We start from the raw sequence: 20,328 nt of genomic DNA, 5'->3' as shown, positions 1-20,328 counted from the left end.
CTCTTCAAGTAGTTTTAATATTTTAGAGGCTTTAGTATATTTTTTCTTTAAATTCCTTTATCTACAGAATAGTGCCTTTGTACTAGAGGAAAGATTAGTTTTTCTCTACTTAGTCTGTGCACTTGCTTAGCATGAAAATTGATATAAGAAGCTATGTCTTGATGCCTAACTGTGTAGCATTGCTGAAGGATCACCTGTAGAAGTTTATTTTTATCTTGTCTACTTGTCCTGGTTTTGAGCAGCAGCAGTCATTTTTCTCCTTCTTAGGAGCTAGTACAGTGCTGTGTTTTGATCTTTTGGCCTTGGAGCAGTGGTGATAACGCCGATGTTTTCAGTTGCTGCTCGAATGTTTGGTCTGGCCAAGGACTTTCTGAGCCTCATGCTCTGCCAGGGAGGAGGGGAGGCCAGGAGGAAGCAGAGACAGGACACCTGACCCAAACTGACCAAAGAGGTATTCCATACCACAGCACGTCATGCCCAGGATGTAACGGGGAGTTACCCGGAAGGAGAGGGACTGGAGGGTTGGAGGAGGTATCGGTCGGTGCTCGGCTGGGGGGAGTGGGGCGAGTTATTGGTCGGCTGGTGTTAAGGTGTTGTATTCTTTCCTCTTGTTATTTCTTTTATCATTATTATTATTGGTGGTAGCAGTAGTGATCTATGTTATACCTTAGTTACTAAACTGTTCTTATCTCAACCCGTGGGAGTTGCATTCTTTTTGATTCTCCTCTCCGTCCCTCCAGAAGCAGGGGGAGGGCAAGAAGGGGGGGGAGTGAGTGGACGAGGTTTGTGGTTGGGTTCAAACCACGACACTACTGCATGATGCTTTCACTTGCATTTGTAACTTAAACTGTGTTTAATGTTTCATTTCAAGCAATGTGTTTTGTTTCATTCCAAAGATCTTGGAGGACTTAAAAATTGCCTCTATCTAAAAGGCAGTAACAGTAGTAATAGCAGTAGGCTGCTGTATTTATATGGAGGCCATCACTGATTAGTAGATCCCTACGCTCAGTGTATCTAGATTCTACTGATAATTTTGTCTTCCTAATTACTGAAATTATGGAACTAAATTATTATTACAATTTTAATAAAATAATACTATTTTTTGTCTTTGTATTTTGCGTAAACTTAATACATTTTTGTGCTTGCCTGCACTCTCTGAAAGCATTTCCATTAAGAGCTCTGTGTTTTTATATAGTACATGTCTTTGTGTGTCATAAACTTGCTAAAGTTTACATAAATCATGTAGTCTTGAAATCAGATTGTCCCAAATCAATTAAATATTTTGATAGCAATTAAAAGGGAAGTTTTCTTTCTGTAACAAATGGCCAGTGCTTTTTGGATGCTATAGCACTGCATATGCGCTATAAATGTGTATCTTAAATTTTAAAAGGCGATGCGTTGTCTGGAAACAGAGTCATAGCTGAGAGATTTGCAAGAACTGAATAAACTGAAATTCAAAAGGCAATGCAGAAGGGAGGACATACGAGAGCCTATGCAAGTAAAGAAGGTACTTTGAGTAGGTAAGGCCAATATTGGAAAGGCCAAGGCTTAGAAAACAGTGTAACAGGGAACAAACGCTTATTATTTTTTCCTTAAGAATTCTGTTAGTATGAAGCAGAATAAAAAGCTACTGTGTTAGGCAGTCATCAAGGATAATTATTTAATGATGCTGATGCTGGGAAAGATAGTGTTTTAAACCTATTCTTACTCTGATAGTTTCAATAAGCTGTGTTAACAAATGTCTAAGTACTTCGCGTAGGTAAACAGGTTAGAGAAGTATCTAGACAAGTTACGTATTTTTGCATGCTTTAGACCTAATAAAGTTATATGTCACTACCCAAAGAAATGATTAAAGTAATGACAGTTATCTCTGAGAAGTGAAGTGACGCTGGGGTTTCCAAACAGGATGAGAGATCAGCTGTTTCACCGTGTTGCTATTTTCCTTTGACTGGGCCTAAACAACTTTTTCATTCCGTGTCATGCAGACCTTCTATACTGTCCTTTAAAATACTTAATTCTCAGTTGACTTGGCACACCTATTTATTAGGTAATGTCTCAAGCGTATCTTACTTACCACAACTTGTTATTTGAATAGCTGGTGCCTCCTACAGGGAAGCTATGTTAGTAGGATGATACACGCAGATAATTGACACAAATTTGTGAGCACACAAGCACTTTTTTTTTTTTTTTTAAATTTATTTGTTATGGCTACACCTATTATAATAAAGATGATTACTTTTGCATACCGTGTTCAGATGTAGCAGATGTAGTAGGTATATAGGTATATAGGCAGTATAGTAGGTGCAGTCCGTCCCCTACATGATAACAATTTGAATTTATTGAGGAATGAAGAATATCTAGTACTTTGTGCTGTCCTTCATGACCTGTTTTACAGCAGATGTCAATAGAGCAGGTACTGTCATCAACTTAGAGCCTGTCTCCAGAAGGTCTGCTTAAAGAGGAGAAAATTAAGAGCACAAATGAAAGGCAAAATCAGCAATTTGTATGAAGTAACCAAAGGGGTTCAGAAGCTGATAATGCTGTTGCTAAAAAGCATTTAAAATTATGAAGAATTGATGTTAAAATATGTGAGTGGGTGTCCTGGTTCAGCTGTAGCAGTTATTTTTCTGCTTCTTAGTAGCTGGTGCAGTGCTGAATTTTTGACTTAAGTCTGAGGACAGTGCTGAGAACACCAGTGTTTTTAGTTCTTGCTAAGTAATGTTTACTCCAATCAAGGACTTTCGGTCTCATGTTCTGCCAATGAAGAGGGGCATGAGAACACGGGAGAAAGCAGAGACAGGACACCTGACCCTAACTAGCCAAAGGGTTATTCCATACCACAGCGTGCAATGCCCAGTATATAAACTGGAGGGAGTTACCTGAAAGGCCTATATCACTCACTGCTCAGTCAGGCTGGCTATTGGTTGGCGGGTGGTGAGCAGCTGTATTGTGCATCACTTGTAGTTTTTGTTTCTTTCCTTTTTGTGTTTTAGTTTTGTATTCTCTCCCCTTGTTATTTCCGCTATCATTATTATTATTATTAGTAGTAGTAATAGTTTGGTATTATACCTTAGTTACTGGACTGTTCTTATCTCAACCCATGAGATTTACATTCTTTCGATTCTTCTTCCTATCCCTCTTGGAGCGAGGGGGAAGGAAGGGGGGGGTGAGCGAGTGGCTGTGTGATTCTGAGTTACCAGCTGGGCTTAACCCACTACAGCGGAAGTGTTTGGTACTGGTCCAGTACCAGCTGAGATATTTTCGGTTTCTGATGCCTGTCATCTTTCCTCTGTCTCTCACCTGCTTTCTTTGCTCCCTCACTCTTTCTGCCCTGTTCTTATTTACAAGACAGCAGAGATGGGATTAATACATAGGTTAAATCTGCAGGTTTTTATGTGGATTAATATTCTTCCCTCTCTTCAGCTCTTGTTAACATCTGTAGCAATTTCAGTTAAGCCTCTTTGGTCAAATGGTTTACTGAGTGTTATTTTATTTTATAGTTTTGTTCTTGTCAGCCAAGTCCTTGGTAGTAGATGTTAGTTCATGCAAGCAAATTCATGATGTTATTTTGAGTATCTAAAATTGAAACTACAAACCTGTTTGTTCCATAATTTTGGCAAATGTTTGATTTTGTTCAATTATTTACAGTGTCCAGAGATCACTAAGGATTTGCTTTATAATATAGCCTACATATTTCCTAGACTGTGCTATAGGTGTTTATAAATGTTCTGGCTTTTATTATTGTTTTGGCTGCATGTTTAATTCTAGATATTTATACCACTCCATACAGTTTTCAAGGTTGCTTAGTTGGGCATTTTTTAATCCCTCAAATGGGCTTTTATCTGGCTGCATTTCTGTTGTCAAAATAAGGAAACATCCAGTTGCCCCCAAGGGGGAATGTCATCCCTCTACCCCAGACCCCACAGAGCCAAACAGCCACATCTTAATGCATTTTGAAATTCTTGCTATTAAAATCCATTGGCAGTGCTCAAAGACATTAAAATTGTAGTAAAAAAAAGTAGCTGTGTTATGTCCTGTAACAGGCATTTGTTCCCTGATTTTTTCCGCTTCTATTTGCGAGGGTTAAATTTTGGCAATGAAAGAAGATACTGACATGGTCAGTTATTGCATTTCAAATAGTGAGTGTTAGAATTGTTTGCCAGTGAGGTATGCTAACTTTGCAAATAGTTCATGTTTACTTGCAGGAATGTTTAGTCAATCAGTTTTGCATTCCATCTCAGGTATAGGAGAAGGAAGGGTTGCATACGTATATAAAACATAGTGCTTCAGTAAGAGCCTTTGGTGTGTTTTGATTATCTATTCACTGTGGTTAGTCTCGCAATCAAGGTTTTTGTAAGTAAACTGTTATTTTATTGAATGTGTTTCAGTAGTTTTATATGAAAATTGAGATGATTGAAGTTTTCCTGATTTCTACCTCTTCTAATGATTTTAGCTGAAACCTTTAAACTTATTAATTGTAAAAGCATAAGTATAGGAAAAATGTTGAATAGATGTTTACCCGACTTCCCACTCCCAACATTTCATGTAGACTTGTCAAAGCTGCCTTGTTTGAAACACTATTGATACCATGTTTATTCTCTGCCATTAACAATGTGCTCAGCTAAAATGAGCTGTAGTTCTCTACAACAAAATGTTTGTAAATTCTTAAGATAATAATCCTTACTCATTTTACAGTACCTTGTTTTCAGAAGCATTAGGGTTGCCAAATTATTGCAGCTTAAGTTACAGTGCCTCGGCTGAAATGTGGCATGCGCCAAACCCTTGATAAATAAGGTGGTTTGCTTAGCTGACAATGAAACTGAAGAAACCAAACCCAGTTAAACTGCTTCCTGTGTCACGTTTAGAGTTCGCCTATGAACTTTTTTTGCCGTGGCTCAACTGATGTGCAAAAATTGCATGCCATGCATCGTAACTTGGTTGCAAACTTGAACATTTGCTCTGCATACAATTAGAATTACTTGCCATGAATACAATTACAATTAGTGATGTCATCTTAGAGAAGCAAATGGCTTCCCCCCACCCCACTTTTTTTGGTGTCTCCATATAATGAAACTTTCTCTAATGAGTGTTAAAATGGTCTGTGCAGGATCAGCTTTTTCAAGGAGTAAATTTAGAGTTGAACCCAATATTATATAAAACCTGTCGTCTTGTTATTACCTCTAAACTATGGAGGCTAGTTATAGTTACTAGGGTAGTTGCAGACTACTGCTGGAAATCCTTTGGTTTTTTTTCTTTCTTCTTTTTCTTCCCTCCCCCCCCCCCCCCCCCCCCGCCTCCCCAGTGTTCTTGTACAGTATAGGTCTGTTGTAAGGCTTAATAGCAGAACAACTAACTCTCAAAAAATACCTTCTGCATATAGTATTTGTCTGGAGATGCTGATGGTACCTAGTACCAGATGTATAGAATTCTGAGGTAAAGTGATAATGCATTGTTGCAATGAATAAATTAAATAATTAAAAACTTTATAGTACTTTATGAGTACTACAAGATGGATGGATTACTTTACTTGACCAGCACTTCCACCACAGTTCAACAGCTTGAGCCAACTGTTCTAATAAATGCATATTTGAGATTAGGGTCTGTTTTCACAAAATTAGTGATACTTTGAACATTAATCTAATGCTATCAACACTGTACAATGGCAAGGATATTCCTTGCAGCTGGAGCTCCTGTCTGCCCCTATGTTTAGCTATTTTCAACTTGTGTCCCCCAAAGGAAAGCATTATTGGATCAATCAAATCTTCTTTTGCAATCTCAAGCTGTATTAGTTTCCAGGCCTGTAATCTGCTTCTGGTTTCCTGAATTTCATTTATGCCGCTGCTAAGCTGTATAAGGTGTCTGTTCCATGTTCATGTGTTAACACTATACAACTAATTTGAAGATAACCATTGCAGGTGTTCCATCCTTCTTGTAGAATTTGCAGAAGACATTGCTTTGGAGTGTATGCATATCATGAGTTTCCTGGTCCCTTCTAATGTTCCTTTTGTATGGCAAGTGTCTGATGCCAAGTATGTTGTAAAATCAAACCTTACAAATTCGAATTTTCTGTGTTTACAGGGTATGGAATTATTGTTATCTATAGACATTTAAAAAATTAGATTTACTGAAATGCTTCCTGTGAACTTTTATAAGCCTATAAATACATCTTGCAAATGTAAGATCTTTTGAGAGCTAAAAATTCACTCTAAATTTAATGTTGCTAGATTTCCACAAGCACAGGGAGCAGATGGTTGAGGAAAAAGAAGCAAACTTTTAATTTAAAAATGGGTCCTTACAAAATGTGACAGTAATTCCCAACGTTTATACGAATCTTAGATTTTTTTTTTTCCATGGACATGCAAACTCCATAAGAACATACCAGATACTATTTTATAGCATGAATGAACAGTGTGTTCTTAATAATCTTTCATGGATATTTGAGGTGCAGGTTGTAGCAAATACTTGAAGTACCACAGGTCAGGGGCTAATGACTCAGGCTTTGGAATATTTAGCGAGGACCAAAACTACTTTGCTTATTATAGTTTTACTTGTTGGCTTCTTGTTTTTTAGGAGCTGTAGCACTTAAGAATCTTGAAATAAAAGAAAATGCACTGGTAAGTTAGTGAAAATAAATTTATTGCAAAAATGATTCTTGAACTTTTGGGTTTTATGTGCTTTTTTGGCTCATTTTTAGGGTACACTGTATTTTAAGTGCAAACCTACTGTGTTTTTTTTTTTTTTCTCTCAATTTGTCTGGATTACCTAATTAATTTGAGATTAAATTTAAAGGTGAGGGTGTATGCTGGCTTCATTTAGCTTTATTTTTCTTCAAAACCAAACCCTGAATAGCTGAAAGAATGTATTGAGGTCAAAAGCAAACAAATGGCTTACTTGTCCCATTATATTGTTGTTGTTTTTTTTTTTTTCCGTGGTTGAAAGGTAAACTTCTTAGCTTTAAGGTTATCATCTTTTTTGTTTTTTCTAATATGGGAACATTTCACAAGTTGCTGAAATGAGCTTTAATGTTCTAAAACACTTTTTTTTCAGAGTCAGCTGGATGTGCCATTTAAAGTTATAGCGGGACATATTGGTAAGTTACATTTCACCATACACCAATGCAGGAGTTGTTAAACATACTGCTTTTCCTTGCAAGTCACCCTAGGCACGCTGAACAAGTAATTTACCACATTTCCTTGATTTGAATGCTTTGTACACTCTGAAGTTTGTTTCTTTTGAAGCAAAAACGTTTGAAGCAGCTCATTTTCTTAAGATGAGGTGGCAAAGTTAAAATACACTGGGGTCCTGTCTCATCAGCGTAGTATAAATAAGAACCCAACACAGCAAAGATGGGCAACTGAGCAGGGCTAGTTCTCATCCCTCAGAAGGATTTTGCCTTCCACTTCCTTTTCTATCCTCCTTCCCTATTTTTTGTTAATATGGGAATTTCTCTCATTACAAGTTGGTTGTCTTGTAAAAGTTAGTGGTTTCTTAAAGCAAACTAAGTCTAAAGCCATTATATTTCCCTTAATCTACCCTGGAAGTATGTGTTTTCTCTGACTGATTTCATAGTTTAGAAAAATTAGTACTTTTGTGAAGAGTCAGAGAGTTTGTAACCTCATACTCCCCATGTTTACAAAACATACAACTTGAAGACTCTTCCACAGAAAAATAAAGAAAAATACGTATTGGGGACTATTTAGCTGGCTGATCATATAGGAGCTGCCCATGCTTTGCTTGTTTATGAGGATGCTGCAGTAGGTTTGCAAGGAGGGGGGAGGTTGCTGTTAGAAAGAAGAAATGTAATTCGAGGGGAAAAAAGAGAGAATCTGTATATTAATAGTTCTGCTCATGGGAAAACTTGCCACATGTTCATTTGTGTCCTGTGTAAAACAAATAACCTAAGGGACATGTGCCTCTATTGCACTGGTTTTTTTTTTTTTTGTCCAATAAAGTAATTGTTCATAGATTTTGTGCTTAAATATCAATTACCTTTTAAATATTTTTATTGTCCAGTCAACTGTTTAACTGTATATCTCAACTCTTTTCTTTTGTGTTTGTAGGTCAACTTAACTTACAGATTCCATGGCAAAACCTTTATACTCAGCCTGTTGAGGCAGTTCTTGATGGAGTTTATTTGCTTATTGTGCCCACAGCCAGTAAGTTAATGTAGAGGAAAAAGTAAATATAGACTGATGTGCTTTTGAAGGAATCTGGAATGGGTTGATCCTGCTTTCGTGAACTTTTTGTCTGATAAATAGTTCTAGCAAATGCAATTAGATAATGGGAGTGGGGTGTCTTTCAGTAGTTTACATTTAGTCACCTAATTGTTTTCATCTTATGCAGCTATTAACAAACCATGAAAATTACTGCTTTTGAAACAGCATCTTCTAAAAATGTGTGTAATTTTTGTATCGTACCTTTTTACATTGTTTATTTAGGTGTAAAATATGATGCTGAAAAAGAAGCCAGGCAGTTCTTGGAAGCAAGACAGAGGGAATTACAAAGGATAGAGGAAGCAAAGCAGAAAATAGCTGACCAAGGTAAGAGTGGAAAAAGCTAATGAAAATAATGCTATTTCTTTCTTTTAATTTGCCACGTAAAGTGTTTTAGATTCCTGTTTTCCTCTTGGTACTTAAAAATCTGTTAGTCACAGATTTTTAGGTGTTGCTGCCATCAATATTACAGAGCAAGCATCCTGAAAATCAAAAGGTTCAAGTTTTGACGTGATCTGATATAAATGAGGCTTTTCAACTATTGCATATGTCATATGTTGTCTGATGTTATTTTCCTCTTCTTTCATAAGAAAAAATTTAACTTTGTTTCTAATAGTAAAGAATTACACCTTTTTAAAGATTCTGTTGAATTTGTGCTTTGATTCATGTGAAGTCTCATAATCTTGTATTTAACTTTTGGTACTTTGAAGAAATGTGTATTGGCCACCTGGAGTATCAGTGGGTACAAGTCATATTTTTGAACAACCTGATTCTTCAGGCTGGAGGTAATACAGCTGAAACTGTCTAGTCTGACCATAATTTTTATGGATTATGCTGAAAAGACATTTCTATACACTAGAGTACAGTGTAATAGAAAATTTAAATATCTGTCATACAAACTCTATTACGTTTTTGTTTTCTGTAATCTAACTTTTAAAGTGCTTTAATGCAAACAAAATATTATTTTCCTTTAACTTAGATAAAGCAAAAGAAGAGAAACAAGACACTTTTGTGGAAAAACTAGTCACTCAGGTTATCAAAAATCTTCAGGTGAAAATTTCCAACATCCATATTCGCTATGAAGATGATGTAAGTATTTTGTATGTCTCAGCATAAGAGATTGTGCACTCTAACATGAAATTAGGAACCTATCTGATTTCAGTTCTTCTAGTTGCTTTTCCTGTCAAGGGAATCCTAGTAAAGTTCTGGGAATTTCATAGTTTAAAAAAAAACCCAGAACACCTTTAAATGAAGACTGATTAAAAGCTTGCACTGAAGCATGAAGATATTTACAAGCATGTGTCAGGCACAAATAAGTTATATATATCACAAATCTGACAATTATATATATTTAATTGTTGTCTGTTTAATTACAAATCTAAACTTAGAGCATAAGGTAATCCTTTTTTGATATTTCCCCCCTGCTCTGCTAGATCACAAATCGGAATAACCCCTTGTCATTTGGGATTTCACTTCAGAACCTAAGTTTGCAGGTAATTTTATTTTTCATCTTAAAAGCATGTTGAAAGTTATGTTTTTGTGAACTATTGTAGTGTCATGATATGTAATGAAAGTTTGCCTATAATCATGAGCAATCCACAACAGTAACTGCTTGGTTTATCAAGTCCAGCATAAATGGTGGGGTGCCATTAAAGGTTGAGTGCTAGCATTTAAACAGACTTTTGGGAGTAAATTATTATTTTTCTGTCTGCTGCACTTTATTTTTGCCAAATACCAGGTTTTGGGTTTTTCAAAGTCTATAAATATTTTACTGAAACTGCCTTGAGCGCTGTGAAAGGAAGTCATTACTTGAGACTGGGGAAGGGGGAAAGAGGGTGGCATCTTGTTTCAGACTGGAGCTCAGTTCTTCGATCTGCAGGCTCCGCTTTGAAGTGCTAATAGTAGTCATCATAGACTATATTTGTTTTCTAGAAGCACCAATATGCTTATTCTGCCATGTTGCTCCGATTCAGTAGTTTTTGCTATGTAACTGATAAAATGTCTAAGTAAATGTTACTTTCTTGAGCTAAGTAGTTGTCTTATGAGTGCTTGTTCCCAGCACATTAAGAGATACTTGCCAGCCCCTTCCTTTAAACAGTTTTGCATAGTGAATAGAAAAAAAATATTTCACTCTTGAAAAACTATAATAGCATATAGTGTTTCTTCTGGGCTCATGCTAAAATGCTACTTTTAGAATTACAAAAAAATTCTAGTCCATTGTTTATCTCTTTCCAGAGAACCTGCCAATAAATAATATTGGTGTAAAGGAAAAGAATTGCACTACTGAAAACAGAACTTTAAAGAATCTTTTGGTTCTTATGTGTAGCCTTGCAGTCATGGTGGTTAGATGTGTGTAATTTTTTTTTGTGGGGGGAGGGTAAGTAGCCTTATCAAGTTTCCACTTAAAAGAATGTCTTAATCATCTTAAATCAGAAGATGCAGTCCCATTATTTTCAGAGTGGTTTGATTATGATGATGTTCCTCTCTTTTTCTGGTTTGTTTTTGGTGATGATAATATGTTGATGTATTACAGGTACTGGAATAACTTTCTTTAAATTTCATTCCAGACCTCAGATCAGAATTGGAATCCATGTTTACATGATGAAACTGCCAAGTTGTTCTACAAGGTACAATATATAAACTGTATGATAAAGAAAGAATTGTTACTAAAATAAGCTAAATTAGAGTTCCTTCCATAGAAAGTAAAGTCAAGAAAACATCTGTATGGGCTCTAAAATAAAAGAATGCTGAGTGTTCAGGGGATGTTCTGAATGTTTAATTCATCAACACTTTATGAAATCCAAATTATGAATCTAAAATTCGTAGGTACTAATACATATGTTCTGTTGAATTTTCAGCTTGTACGACTGGATAACCTTTTTGCTTACTGGAATGTGAAATCAGAGATGTTCTACCATGGTGGTAGTGATGAATCGTTGGTAAGGAAAGCATGAAGTAATGTATCTAGTATTGTAGTTTGTACTGTGAAGCATAGAACATGCTTTACATTTATTTCTGCTTCCATTTATGTTAACCAATGTCCTCAAGAATTGTCTTTTTACTAATAGCTTTTTGAGGAAAACCAGTAAATTTTAAGATTTTTACATGATGGAAGTACAACACCCATCTGAGGAAGTTAAAAAAAAAAAAATTAAAAAAATTGTCCGTTGCCTGTTAGAAAAATTACACACAATATGTGGTAATCTTACTCTTCAGTGATTTTTATCAGTTAAAAATAGAAGTCTCATGCTGTTTAAAACATAGATGAGTATTTTGATTTAGACTGTCTATCAGAGGGATTATCTGAAACCTGTATTAAAAGGCTTAACGTTTTGTATTTTAAAACTTTATAATGAAATAAAAATACAACTTGTTTTTAACTCCATGGTGTATGTAGGTTAACTTAAAACATGGAGTTGCCAGCCACAATGTGATTCCAGAAGGTTATGATTTTGGTAAGTGGTACTTTATTTGTAATAATGCATGTATACCTTGCTTCTAATTTTTAATGCCTCTCAGAGGCCACTACTTTGGCTGTTACTCAGGAATCTTAGTAAGGAGTGCAGTTTAGTTCTTTGGCAGGAATATCTGTCTCTCTGACAGTGAGTACTGTACCCTATATGTAGCCTTAAAAAGGCTTTGATTCTAATATGAGTCTTGAGTCATATATCATTCTAATGAAATATCATATATAAATCCTCCTTGTTCACATTCAGTGATAATTCATTATTTTAAGAAGTCTAGCAATAATATGTGCATCATGTGTGTCTTTTGAATCAGATTGGTTTGAGTAATAGATTAATGTTTTTGAGGTCACCTGCCTTATGTGAAGTGTATCTTTTTTCATTAGAGGTGGAAACAGTAATCACACAACTTTGAAACATCAACATTTTTATTTTATTTTTAACTGTTGCTGTATTGCACATTTTATTGCTTTAGCTGGTGATTATTTACTTTTCATTGTGTGGAAAATACATGGTTTTTATTTCTCATGTGCATCTGTGTGACTGATAGTAACTGTTTACAAGGCAGAATGGCCTTTGAAGTGCCTTGTTCTTTAGCAAGCAAGTCCTCAGTTCGCTATATAGGGTTTAAAAGGGCACTGTTTGGTTTATCGGCTTTTCTTGCTGCCTTTGCCTGAAAGGGAAGCCTTCTGTGTCTCTTGCTTTGACAGAGACCTGCTTTGCCAGGGAACTATTTAGTAATTTCTTCTGTTTTCTTATCTGTTTTTTCCAATTGTTAGGTTTGACTCTTTTTTACAAGAAAATAAGTTTAAACATCATCAGTTGTCTAAAGCTTTTGTAGTTTGATCCAAATGCAAACATAATACTTACACATAGGAAGGATGAAAAATTAAGTTTAGTAAGCTAAATACAGGGAGAAAATTAATAGAAATGCTACCATATAAGATGTGCAGCTAAAAGTAAAATAAGCTTCAAGAAATACAGGGCTTAAAATGAAACAAAACTAATTGTTGTAAACATGGTTTCATCTTGCAAAAATGTCTGTTTCCATTTGTATGAACCTCTTGGTGAATTTAGAATATTTGCTGTGTAGATGGTCTATCAGTATTTCTGTTGAAATCAAAGATACTTGACAAAAATAGGATTTACAAAAATTCATGTAATACTTGAATTATTATCCTTAGATCAGTTGTTGAAACAGTGGAAATGCTGATCTAGACATGGCTTTGAATGCCTCATATTGCTTAATTGAGGAACAGATAAAAACTTTCTGCTCTCAGTATTTTTTCATGTGATGTGATTTGTTTTAGGTGGGATCCGTATAAATTTTTTTCATGCTTACTTGGGCTTAGATTTACTCCACAGATGTTGCCAGAATGAAACTGGAAATTGAATGTAGATTGTATTACATTTAAAGATATGTTGATGAAGTCTAGGATTTTAAAATTAATAATCTGTCATAACTTTAGCTCTGATAACCATTATGTATCATTTATATCAGTCTTAAATAATTTAATTGCACTTTTTATGTCAATTTATGTTTTTTAGTATTCCGCCCAATTTCAGCTAGAGCCAAACTCCTTATGAATCCTCGATCTGATGTTGACTTTTCCTCACCAAAAATGGATTTAAATGTAAATTTACAGGATATAACTGTTGAATTCAACAAGCCACAGGTACAAACTATTTTTCTGAAGTTAGATGTAATGTGGTAAAAATGTTAGTTTGCAAGAATAAGAAAAGCAGTCTGAGATTTTCTAATAAACAGAGAATCAATTTACTTAGTCTTGTTTTTCTTTGTAAATTATTTTCTTTTTAAAGAAAAGCTTGATTCACATTGTTCTCAGAAAGATAACAGTTTGATTTCTTTTTTGTTTGGTTTTTTTTTGTTTTTTTTTAGTACTTCAGTGTTATGGAGCTTCTTGAGTCTATTGATATGATGACTCGAAATCTGCCATATAGGAAGTACAGACCTGATGCTCCATTGCACAACAATGCCAAGACATGGTAGGCTACCTCAGACTTTGTAAACAATTTGTTAGTTATTAATTTGGAATAATTGCCAAGTGATTATTTCTTACCTAGAGGAGATTAGAGCTCATTTTCTTCTGAAACTAAGTCTTTTCTTTTGGTTTTCTTTGTTTTTCTGAAACTAGGAGTGTTTAAAAAAAAAATTGGTGAGGATCTCAAACCAGGGGTGAGGACATGATGTTTGAAAGCATTCATTTACTTCCTCAAAGATCATTATCAGAAACTGAAGTCTGATAGTATTTTAATATCCTAACTCTGTTTTAATGAAGGACACTGCGTTATATGTTAGGTACTGTTACAAGTATATAGCTGTTAATCTGCGAATAGACAAATATTGTCAACACAGCTGGCAGAGATTTGATTCTTTTCAGAAAAATCCTTACAAATATGCTTTGATTATTCACACACACATATTTGTGGCCATTTTTTGTAGAAGGTTGCTTTTTAATTTTATGAAATAGAAATCAGTCAACTTTGTGGAGAAAAATAAAATCCTTGGGTTCCTCTGTTGATCAGAAGTGTGATTATTAGAAAAGGGATTTCACTTTTTACAACTTGAAGTTGTATTTAGTGGGAGTCTGCATAGCTCTAGATGTCTGTTCAATATACCAAAATAAATGCGAACTATACTTCATTTGTCTTTGCTTTAGGTGGAAATATGTTATTTATGGCATCCTTGAAGTAAATGTTCAACCTAAGCTCCAAATGTGGTCATGGGAACATATTCGGCATCATAGGAAACAAGTGAAGAGCTATAAAGAGATGTATAAAACAAAGATAACATCAAAAAAACCTAATGAAGAAATCTTAAAATTATTGGAGGTTAGCCTTTTTTCTATTAAAGGTGTAAATACTGTTCTCCTTGCTGTTTGCTTAAACTTAAGTGTTTATATGTTCATAAGTCAGCACTAAGTTAAACTTTCAGTGCCCAAACTTGCAACTTCATTGGTACCTTTTTCTGTGAGTATTATTAATAAACGTACTAGATAATTTTTTAAATTAGTAACTGCAGTGAAGGAAAACTTAAACTGATGTGCTTTTATTTTTCAGGTTTAAGTTTTCAGCTTGAGCAAATTAACTTGCACTGAAAGTTGTTTACTGTCATTCCCTGTAAAACTGAGCCGTGAAATGTAACCAAATGAAATTGTAAAAAAATAACCTCTCACCTTCTTTCTAGGAATTTGAAAAGGCCTTGGATATTTTTAACATTACTCTAGCAAGGCAACAAGCAGAAGTCGAGGTAAAATTTCATCATTTAAGTGAATCTAAGAATAACTGCAATATGAGGTTGTGGAGATTTTAGGCAGATGCATTTGAGTTTTAGTGATAGAGTTGTGCATCATAAGGTCTATTTTCTTTGTGTTTCCTGTTTGTTATTGGAAGGCATAGTAAATTTCAGCTTGTAATTAAGTAAAAAATAAATAGCTGCATATTCTGCTTCCTCAGAATAACTGATCTGGGATAAATTCCTTTCCACTTTTGGTGAGGAACATCAGCTGTGGAAAATATGGTCGAAGTGTGATAGCATAAGTCAAATTGGAAGCAGTTATACTCAAAGCGTCAGGCTTTCCCCAGCAACTCCCCAACCCAGCCTGTTAGTTTATTTCTTTCTTCCTGATACCCTGTTACATAGGGTGAACACCTCTATGTGTAGTATGTGGACCTTTTGTTACTGTTTCCAAATAATTCAGAATGCAGCAAATGCAGAATACATCTAAGTAGATAATCACAGTTAGGCAAGACAGTGTGACTTGAATAGTTGCAGTTGTTAGCCTTGTTTTTCCTAGGTTAGTATACTGCTTAATTTTCAGTGTAGTACTAGTCTGTACTAGTACTTGTCTGAGCATCATTCCAGGAGACTGAAGTAACATCTGTATAGGCTTTCTGAAACCTGCAAAGTCACCTTTCTCCATTAATTATCAATGTGACTAAAAGTAAACAGAATATGATATTTAGAATCTGAAATAGTGTACTGATAAATAAACTTCGGGAATGTCAATAATTTCTTACGGCAGTGCTTGATTTTTTTATTTTTTTTATTTTTTTCCCCTTCTCTTTGTGTGTGGAGTGTATTACGTATGGCATGAAAGCTGCAGTGATAGATAGGGTGGTTCTAAACCAAAACTCTAAACCGCAATGTATGAATGTGATCTTTCCTTCTAGTTGTCTGTGTATACAACCACATTTGGATGCTTGTATGATTTTAATTCAGACTTTTACAGAACCAGAAGACAGGTTCATGTCTCTCCCCTTCAGATGTTTGGCTGACCTGGTGTGCTTTTCACCAGGAGTTTTTGGGATTCTCTTTTTTTTTTGTTTGTTTTAGTTCTTGCTTAATTTTTGTATGTTTTTATGTTGTGACACATAGTTTCTTTGGTTTTATCTTTTTCCTCCTTTTTGCAGGGTGACAGAGATCCCAGAGTATTTCCTGTCTAGTTTTATTCTTTTCTCCAGTGTGACCATGCTGCATTCCCCACTGCTTTGCAGTCCTGAGTTTTGAGATAGGTTTCTGTAATGCTTATGATAGGTTGCAAGCAAATGGATTTTCATTTGTTTGGACTTTTAAAAAAGCCTTGCATTTGAAAAGGGTTAGAAAAGTATCTTGTAGGATCTGCTAGCTAACTCTGAATTTATTTCCAAGTACTGAAATCAGGCAGTGATTCTAAACTGAGTTCTACCTCCATCTATCTGTGAGAAGCCATCTCTTATTGTTATCAGGTCTCAAAGGACTTGTAAGAGGCAAATCTGCTACTAGCTTGGTACCCTGACAGCTAGCCTTGAGTCTACTAGAAAATTAAAGGAACACCCTTTAGACATGGGCCAAGTAAAGACAGATAAAGGATCCTACTGTTAAGCATTTTTAGTTTCTTAAAACCATATCTTACAGTTGAATTTCTAAGGCTTGCTTTTCTGTAGACTTCAAAATTAAGATGCCCACAGCTCACACTTCTGAACACCATACCATCTGATTTTTTGGGAACTTTGTAGCAAGAGCATTATATTCCATTCCATATATATTCCATTCCAGATTATATTCCTTATACATTCCATTCCGTATTACATTAGGCTACTTAATAATCTTTATCACTAGTACCACACACCAGCTTCAGTGAGCCAACTGGCAAGTCTGTATCAGATGGAGAAATTTTGTGCTTTCAATATAGAGAAGACTTTAGAGATGATTCACCTTAATTGGAATACAGGGTGATGTTCTCCCTTTCTTTTACTGAAAACAGTTTACCTTGCTGAGTAATTCCACAGACTGTGACTGTATTCATTACTAAACTATTGTAAATGGAACACAGGGAAAGCTCATCAGGATTTCTTAAGGAAATTTCTTTGGTTCCAGTACTCCACAAATGTTTTCTTAATCCTTGCAGAAGTGCAGTTGCCCTCCTCTCTGTAGCCTCTGTTACCTTAGACTCTACTGTCAGCTGCTGCCTCAGACATGATGAGAATCATAGACTTGAGCGTCACTACTTTTTTTCCATGGCAGTAGTTCTTCAACATCAGCTCTTTGGTGTCCTAGAAACCTCTGATTTCAAGGGTTTAACAGCCATGTTTTCTAAGGCTCTGTCCATTCTTTCCTTGGCCTGTTCCCTGTAACATCTGCTTAATGACTTGGTATCCTGGATAAAGAGGACTTTGGAGAATTTTGTTCAATTTTTTTGAGGCCTTGTGTTGTTTAAATGACATCTGCATCATCTCTCTGGGCTGAATCAACAGTATCAGTTCAGAAGCCTTTATGTTTTTATGGTGATTCCTGCTTTCCATTGGCCTGTAGGTGGATAGATGTGACAAGCCCCTTTAAAATTCTGATTTATAGCCAGCTGTTTTACCTAGTCGTGTTGTAGATAGGTCTTGGGCTTTTTCACTGCTGAGAAGGGATCTCTGTCTCACTCACTTTGGGTATCACATTTACTAGAGCATCTCTAAATTCAAGGCTTATTTGCAAGTGTTTGTCTTTCTGGATCATATTAGTCATGAAGAAAAAAAAAATTGGTTTGTTTAGTCCACTACAGTTTTGAGGACTCCTCTGTCTCGTAGATCACTTGATGGTCATTTGCTGCCCCTTATGCCAGGCTTTCAGTAGTCAAGTCTGGATGTAGTTTGCACTTTCTGGGAGGACCCAGTATTGGAATCATCATTGGCATCAGACCGGATGTCCCTGGTTGTTGAAATAGTGGATGTGGGAGGAGGGAGTGCTTCTTTGCTGTTACAGCTATATATATCAGGTCCAGAAGTAGTTTTCTGTATTCCTTAGAGTAAGTACTGTATTACAAGAGTAATTTCTTTTTTTTTTTTTTTTTAATTATTATTGCTTGGGACATCTATGTTGAAATGAAAAATAAAGGGATCATTTAAAATTTGGCCTCTGCTGGCTATTTAATTGCTTACATACATATTTTTAATGGTTCCTTATAATTGCATTGTTGTAGCGTAGAGCACAGTCTAATGTTGTGGACTTTCCTTTTTTTTTTCTTGTGGTGAGAGATAAAGAGAAAATCTGCTATGTAAGAAACATTTATTGACTATAAATCAGCTGCTGCTTTTTGCTTTTTTTTGTTAATAAAGGTGATTGGTTTTAAGCAAGTGAGAATAAGTATGATTCACTGTGTACTTGAAAAAGTTATTAGACAAAAAATAAAAAATAAGATGTTGCTTTTCTTAATGGTTGTCTAATGATGTTTTCATGTGTTAGAGCAGGTATCGAGCCTATATTTTTCTTACGAAAATTACTTTGAAAATTTCGTAATTTTCAGGCAACTAAGGCTGGATTAAAAATCTACAGACCAGGAGTGAAACAAGATGATGAAAACTCTGGTGGCTGGTTTAGTTGGATATGGAACTGGTCAGGTGAAAAACAGCAGGAACAAAAACAAGAAGTAAAGGGTTCAAGTATGTTCACTTACTGTTTTGTTTTTTTTTTTTTGTTTTTTTTTTGGTGGGTTTTTTTTCCCCCTATTACTAGAAATTACTTTTAGAATAATGTGTCCCTAGCAATGGAACATTGCATTTGTTTAATATTTGGGCTGTCAGATTACTGACATTTGCATTTACTCTTTGCCTTTTTTTCGCTGATAAAGTTGTTAATTGCGTGTTACAGAGCTACCTTACAATTCCTTCATAAATCTCTTTGAGCTGTCTTTGTTCTTTCTCCTGCCACAGTTTTCACATTTGTCTGCATTGAAGAAAGTGCTATAGAACAGTAGGAGTTAATGCAACATAATTTTACTTCCATTCATTTTGTAATTTGGTTATTTCATGTGGTGTATTAGTTTGAATCACTTAAGTGCAGGACACCTAGTGAAGGTTGTGAAACAAAGTAAATTGAAAAGGTTGCTTCTGTTTAGCAGGCTTGGAAATAGTGTAGGTCACAATAAAAGTGTAGCTACATTTTAAAGCATGCTTTAGGACACTCAGTTAATTTAAACTGCAGGGATTTTGCTTTGATTTAGGACAATATTAACAGTATCTGCTGTAATTTACAGAGCTACTGGAAAGTGTATAACAGTATTTTCATTTTTGAGATACCTGTGCTGAGTTTAACTAACCTCATGCAAATGTGGCAGGTCTTGAAGAGCTGATGACACTTGAAGAGAAGGCTAAACTTTATGCAGCAATTGGATATAGTGAAACAGCTGTGGATCCAACCCTTCCAAAATCGGTGAGTCAAAACCAGCTGTGATCCCAAACAATTGGTAGCTTTGTCTGCTAATTAAAATCTACAGATAATAATCACCCTTAAAATTACTTAAAGCTGTCTCTATATTTGAATACTACTCTGACACTTCTTACGTAAGTTACTGCGTTTTGGCTTTGTGTAGTTTTTTGGAGGGTGGTTATATAGCTTACTTTGGATATTCTGAAAAAGCTCAAAAAGAAATTTTGCTTGCAAAAGTTAAATAAAATCATTTAGAGTAGTATGTTGGTGTTCAAGCTATAAAATGCTTCACAGCCTCTTACAATTTTGAGATTTGTATTTTTTTTATATATTTTCTTTTAAGAAAGCACACCGAGAGATTCTCCGGAATCTTAAATATGAGTGATAGTACGTGAGGTAGAGTAGGTTAGTTATGAGGTAGAGTAGGTTATATAAAAGAAGAGGTGACTAAAGGACCATGGTGAGGAAGAGCAACAGTTTGAACCATTCAGAAACAGTCTAAGTAGTTTTTATACAATGTATGGTAAAGTGAACATCTTCCGGGTCTACATCAGAGGCCTTTTAACTCAAAATGTGGTGTAGAGATGCCAGACATGTTTGTAAGCATAGTAAATTCTTCTATAACCCTGCCTTTTCATAATAACTAATTTGGAATGACTTTGATACCAGCTATGATATAAGTTATTTATAACACTAGAAAAATAATATCAAACTGGTTTTTATGGTTTTCATCTCTTCGTAAACTGTATTTATGATCCCCTGTTGTTGTTTTTCCTTCATATCTAGTATGAAGCCATGAAGTTCTCTGTGAAGTTACTAAGCATGTCTATATCAATAAGAGAAAACAAGCAAAGTCCTGAGCTGGTAGAATTTGCATTATCTGGCTTGAGTACTGTATTTACCCAGCGACCGGGTGCACAAGCAATAAGGTGAACTTTCTTTGTCAAACTGGTTT

At 35.3% G+C, this 20,328-nt stretch overlaps 1 protein-coding gene across 4 annotated transcripts in view; it reads left to right on the top strand.

Annotated features, from left to right (window-relative positions):
- Window positions 1-20,328, top strand: part of VPS13A (vacuolar protein sorting 13 homolog A) — a 110,664-nt gene that overhangs the window by 2,214 nt on the left and 88,122 nt on the right. For all 4 annotated transcript variants that reach the window (XM_065663629.1, XM_065663628.1, XM_065663631.1 and 1 more), the window contains exons 2-17: window positions 6,571-6,614; window positions 7,048-7,090; window positions 8,061-8,156; window positions 8,439-8,540; window positions 9,193-9,302; window positions 9,647-9,706; window positions 10,781-10,840; window positions 11,072-11,152; window positions 11,611-11,668; window positions 13,226-13,353; window positions 13,578-13,684; window positions 14,359-14,530; window positions 14,886-14,948; window positions 18,472-18,607; window positions 19,282-19,376; window positions 20,160-20,302. In XM_065663629.1, coding sequence (XP_065519701.1) covers window positions 6,571-6,614; window positions 7,048-7,090; window positions 8,061-8,156; window positions 8,439-8,540; window positions 9,193-9,302; window positions 9,647-9,706; window positions 10,781-10,840; window positions 11,072-11,152; window positions 11,611-11,668; window positions 13,226-13,353; window positions 13,578-13,684; window positions 14,359-14,530; window positions 14,886-14,948; window positions 18,472-18,607; window positions 19,282-19,376; window positions 20,160-20,302 — 1,498 coding nt within the window. The remainder of the gene's footprint in view (window positions 1-6,570; window positions 6,615-7,047; window positions 7,091-8,060; window positions 8,157-8,438; window positions 8,541-9,192; window positions 9,303-9,646; window positions 9,707-10,780; window positions 10,841-11,071; window positions 11,153-11,610; window positions 11,669-13,225; window positions 13,354-13,577; window positions 13,685-14,358; window positions 14,531-14,885; window positions 14,949-18,471; window positions 18,608-19,281; window positions 19,377-20,159; window positions 20,303-20,328) is intronic.

Source organism: Lathamus discolor, chromosome Z (genome assembly GCF_037157495.1).
Source record: "Lathamus discolor isolate bLatDis1 chromosome Z, bLatDis1.hap1, whole genome shotgun sequence".
In the NCBI taxonomy this organism is placed as follows: domain Eukaryota; kingdom Metazoa; phylum Chordata; class Aves; order Psittaciformes; family Psittacidae; genus Lathamus; species Lathamus discolor.
This window is presented reverse-complemented; position numbering and strand designations above follow the sequence as displayed.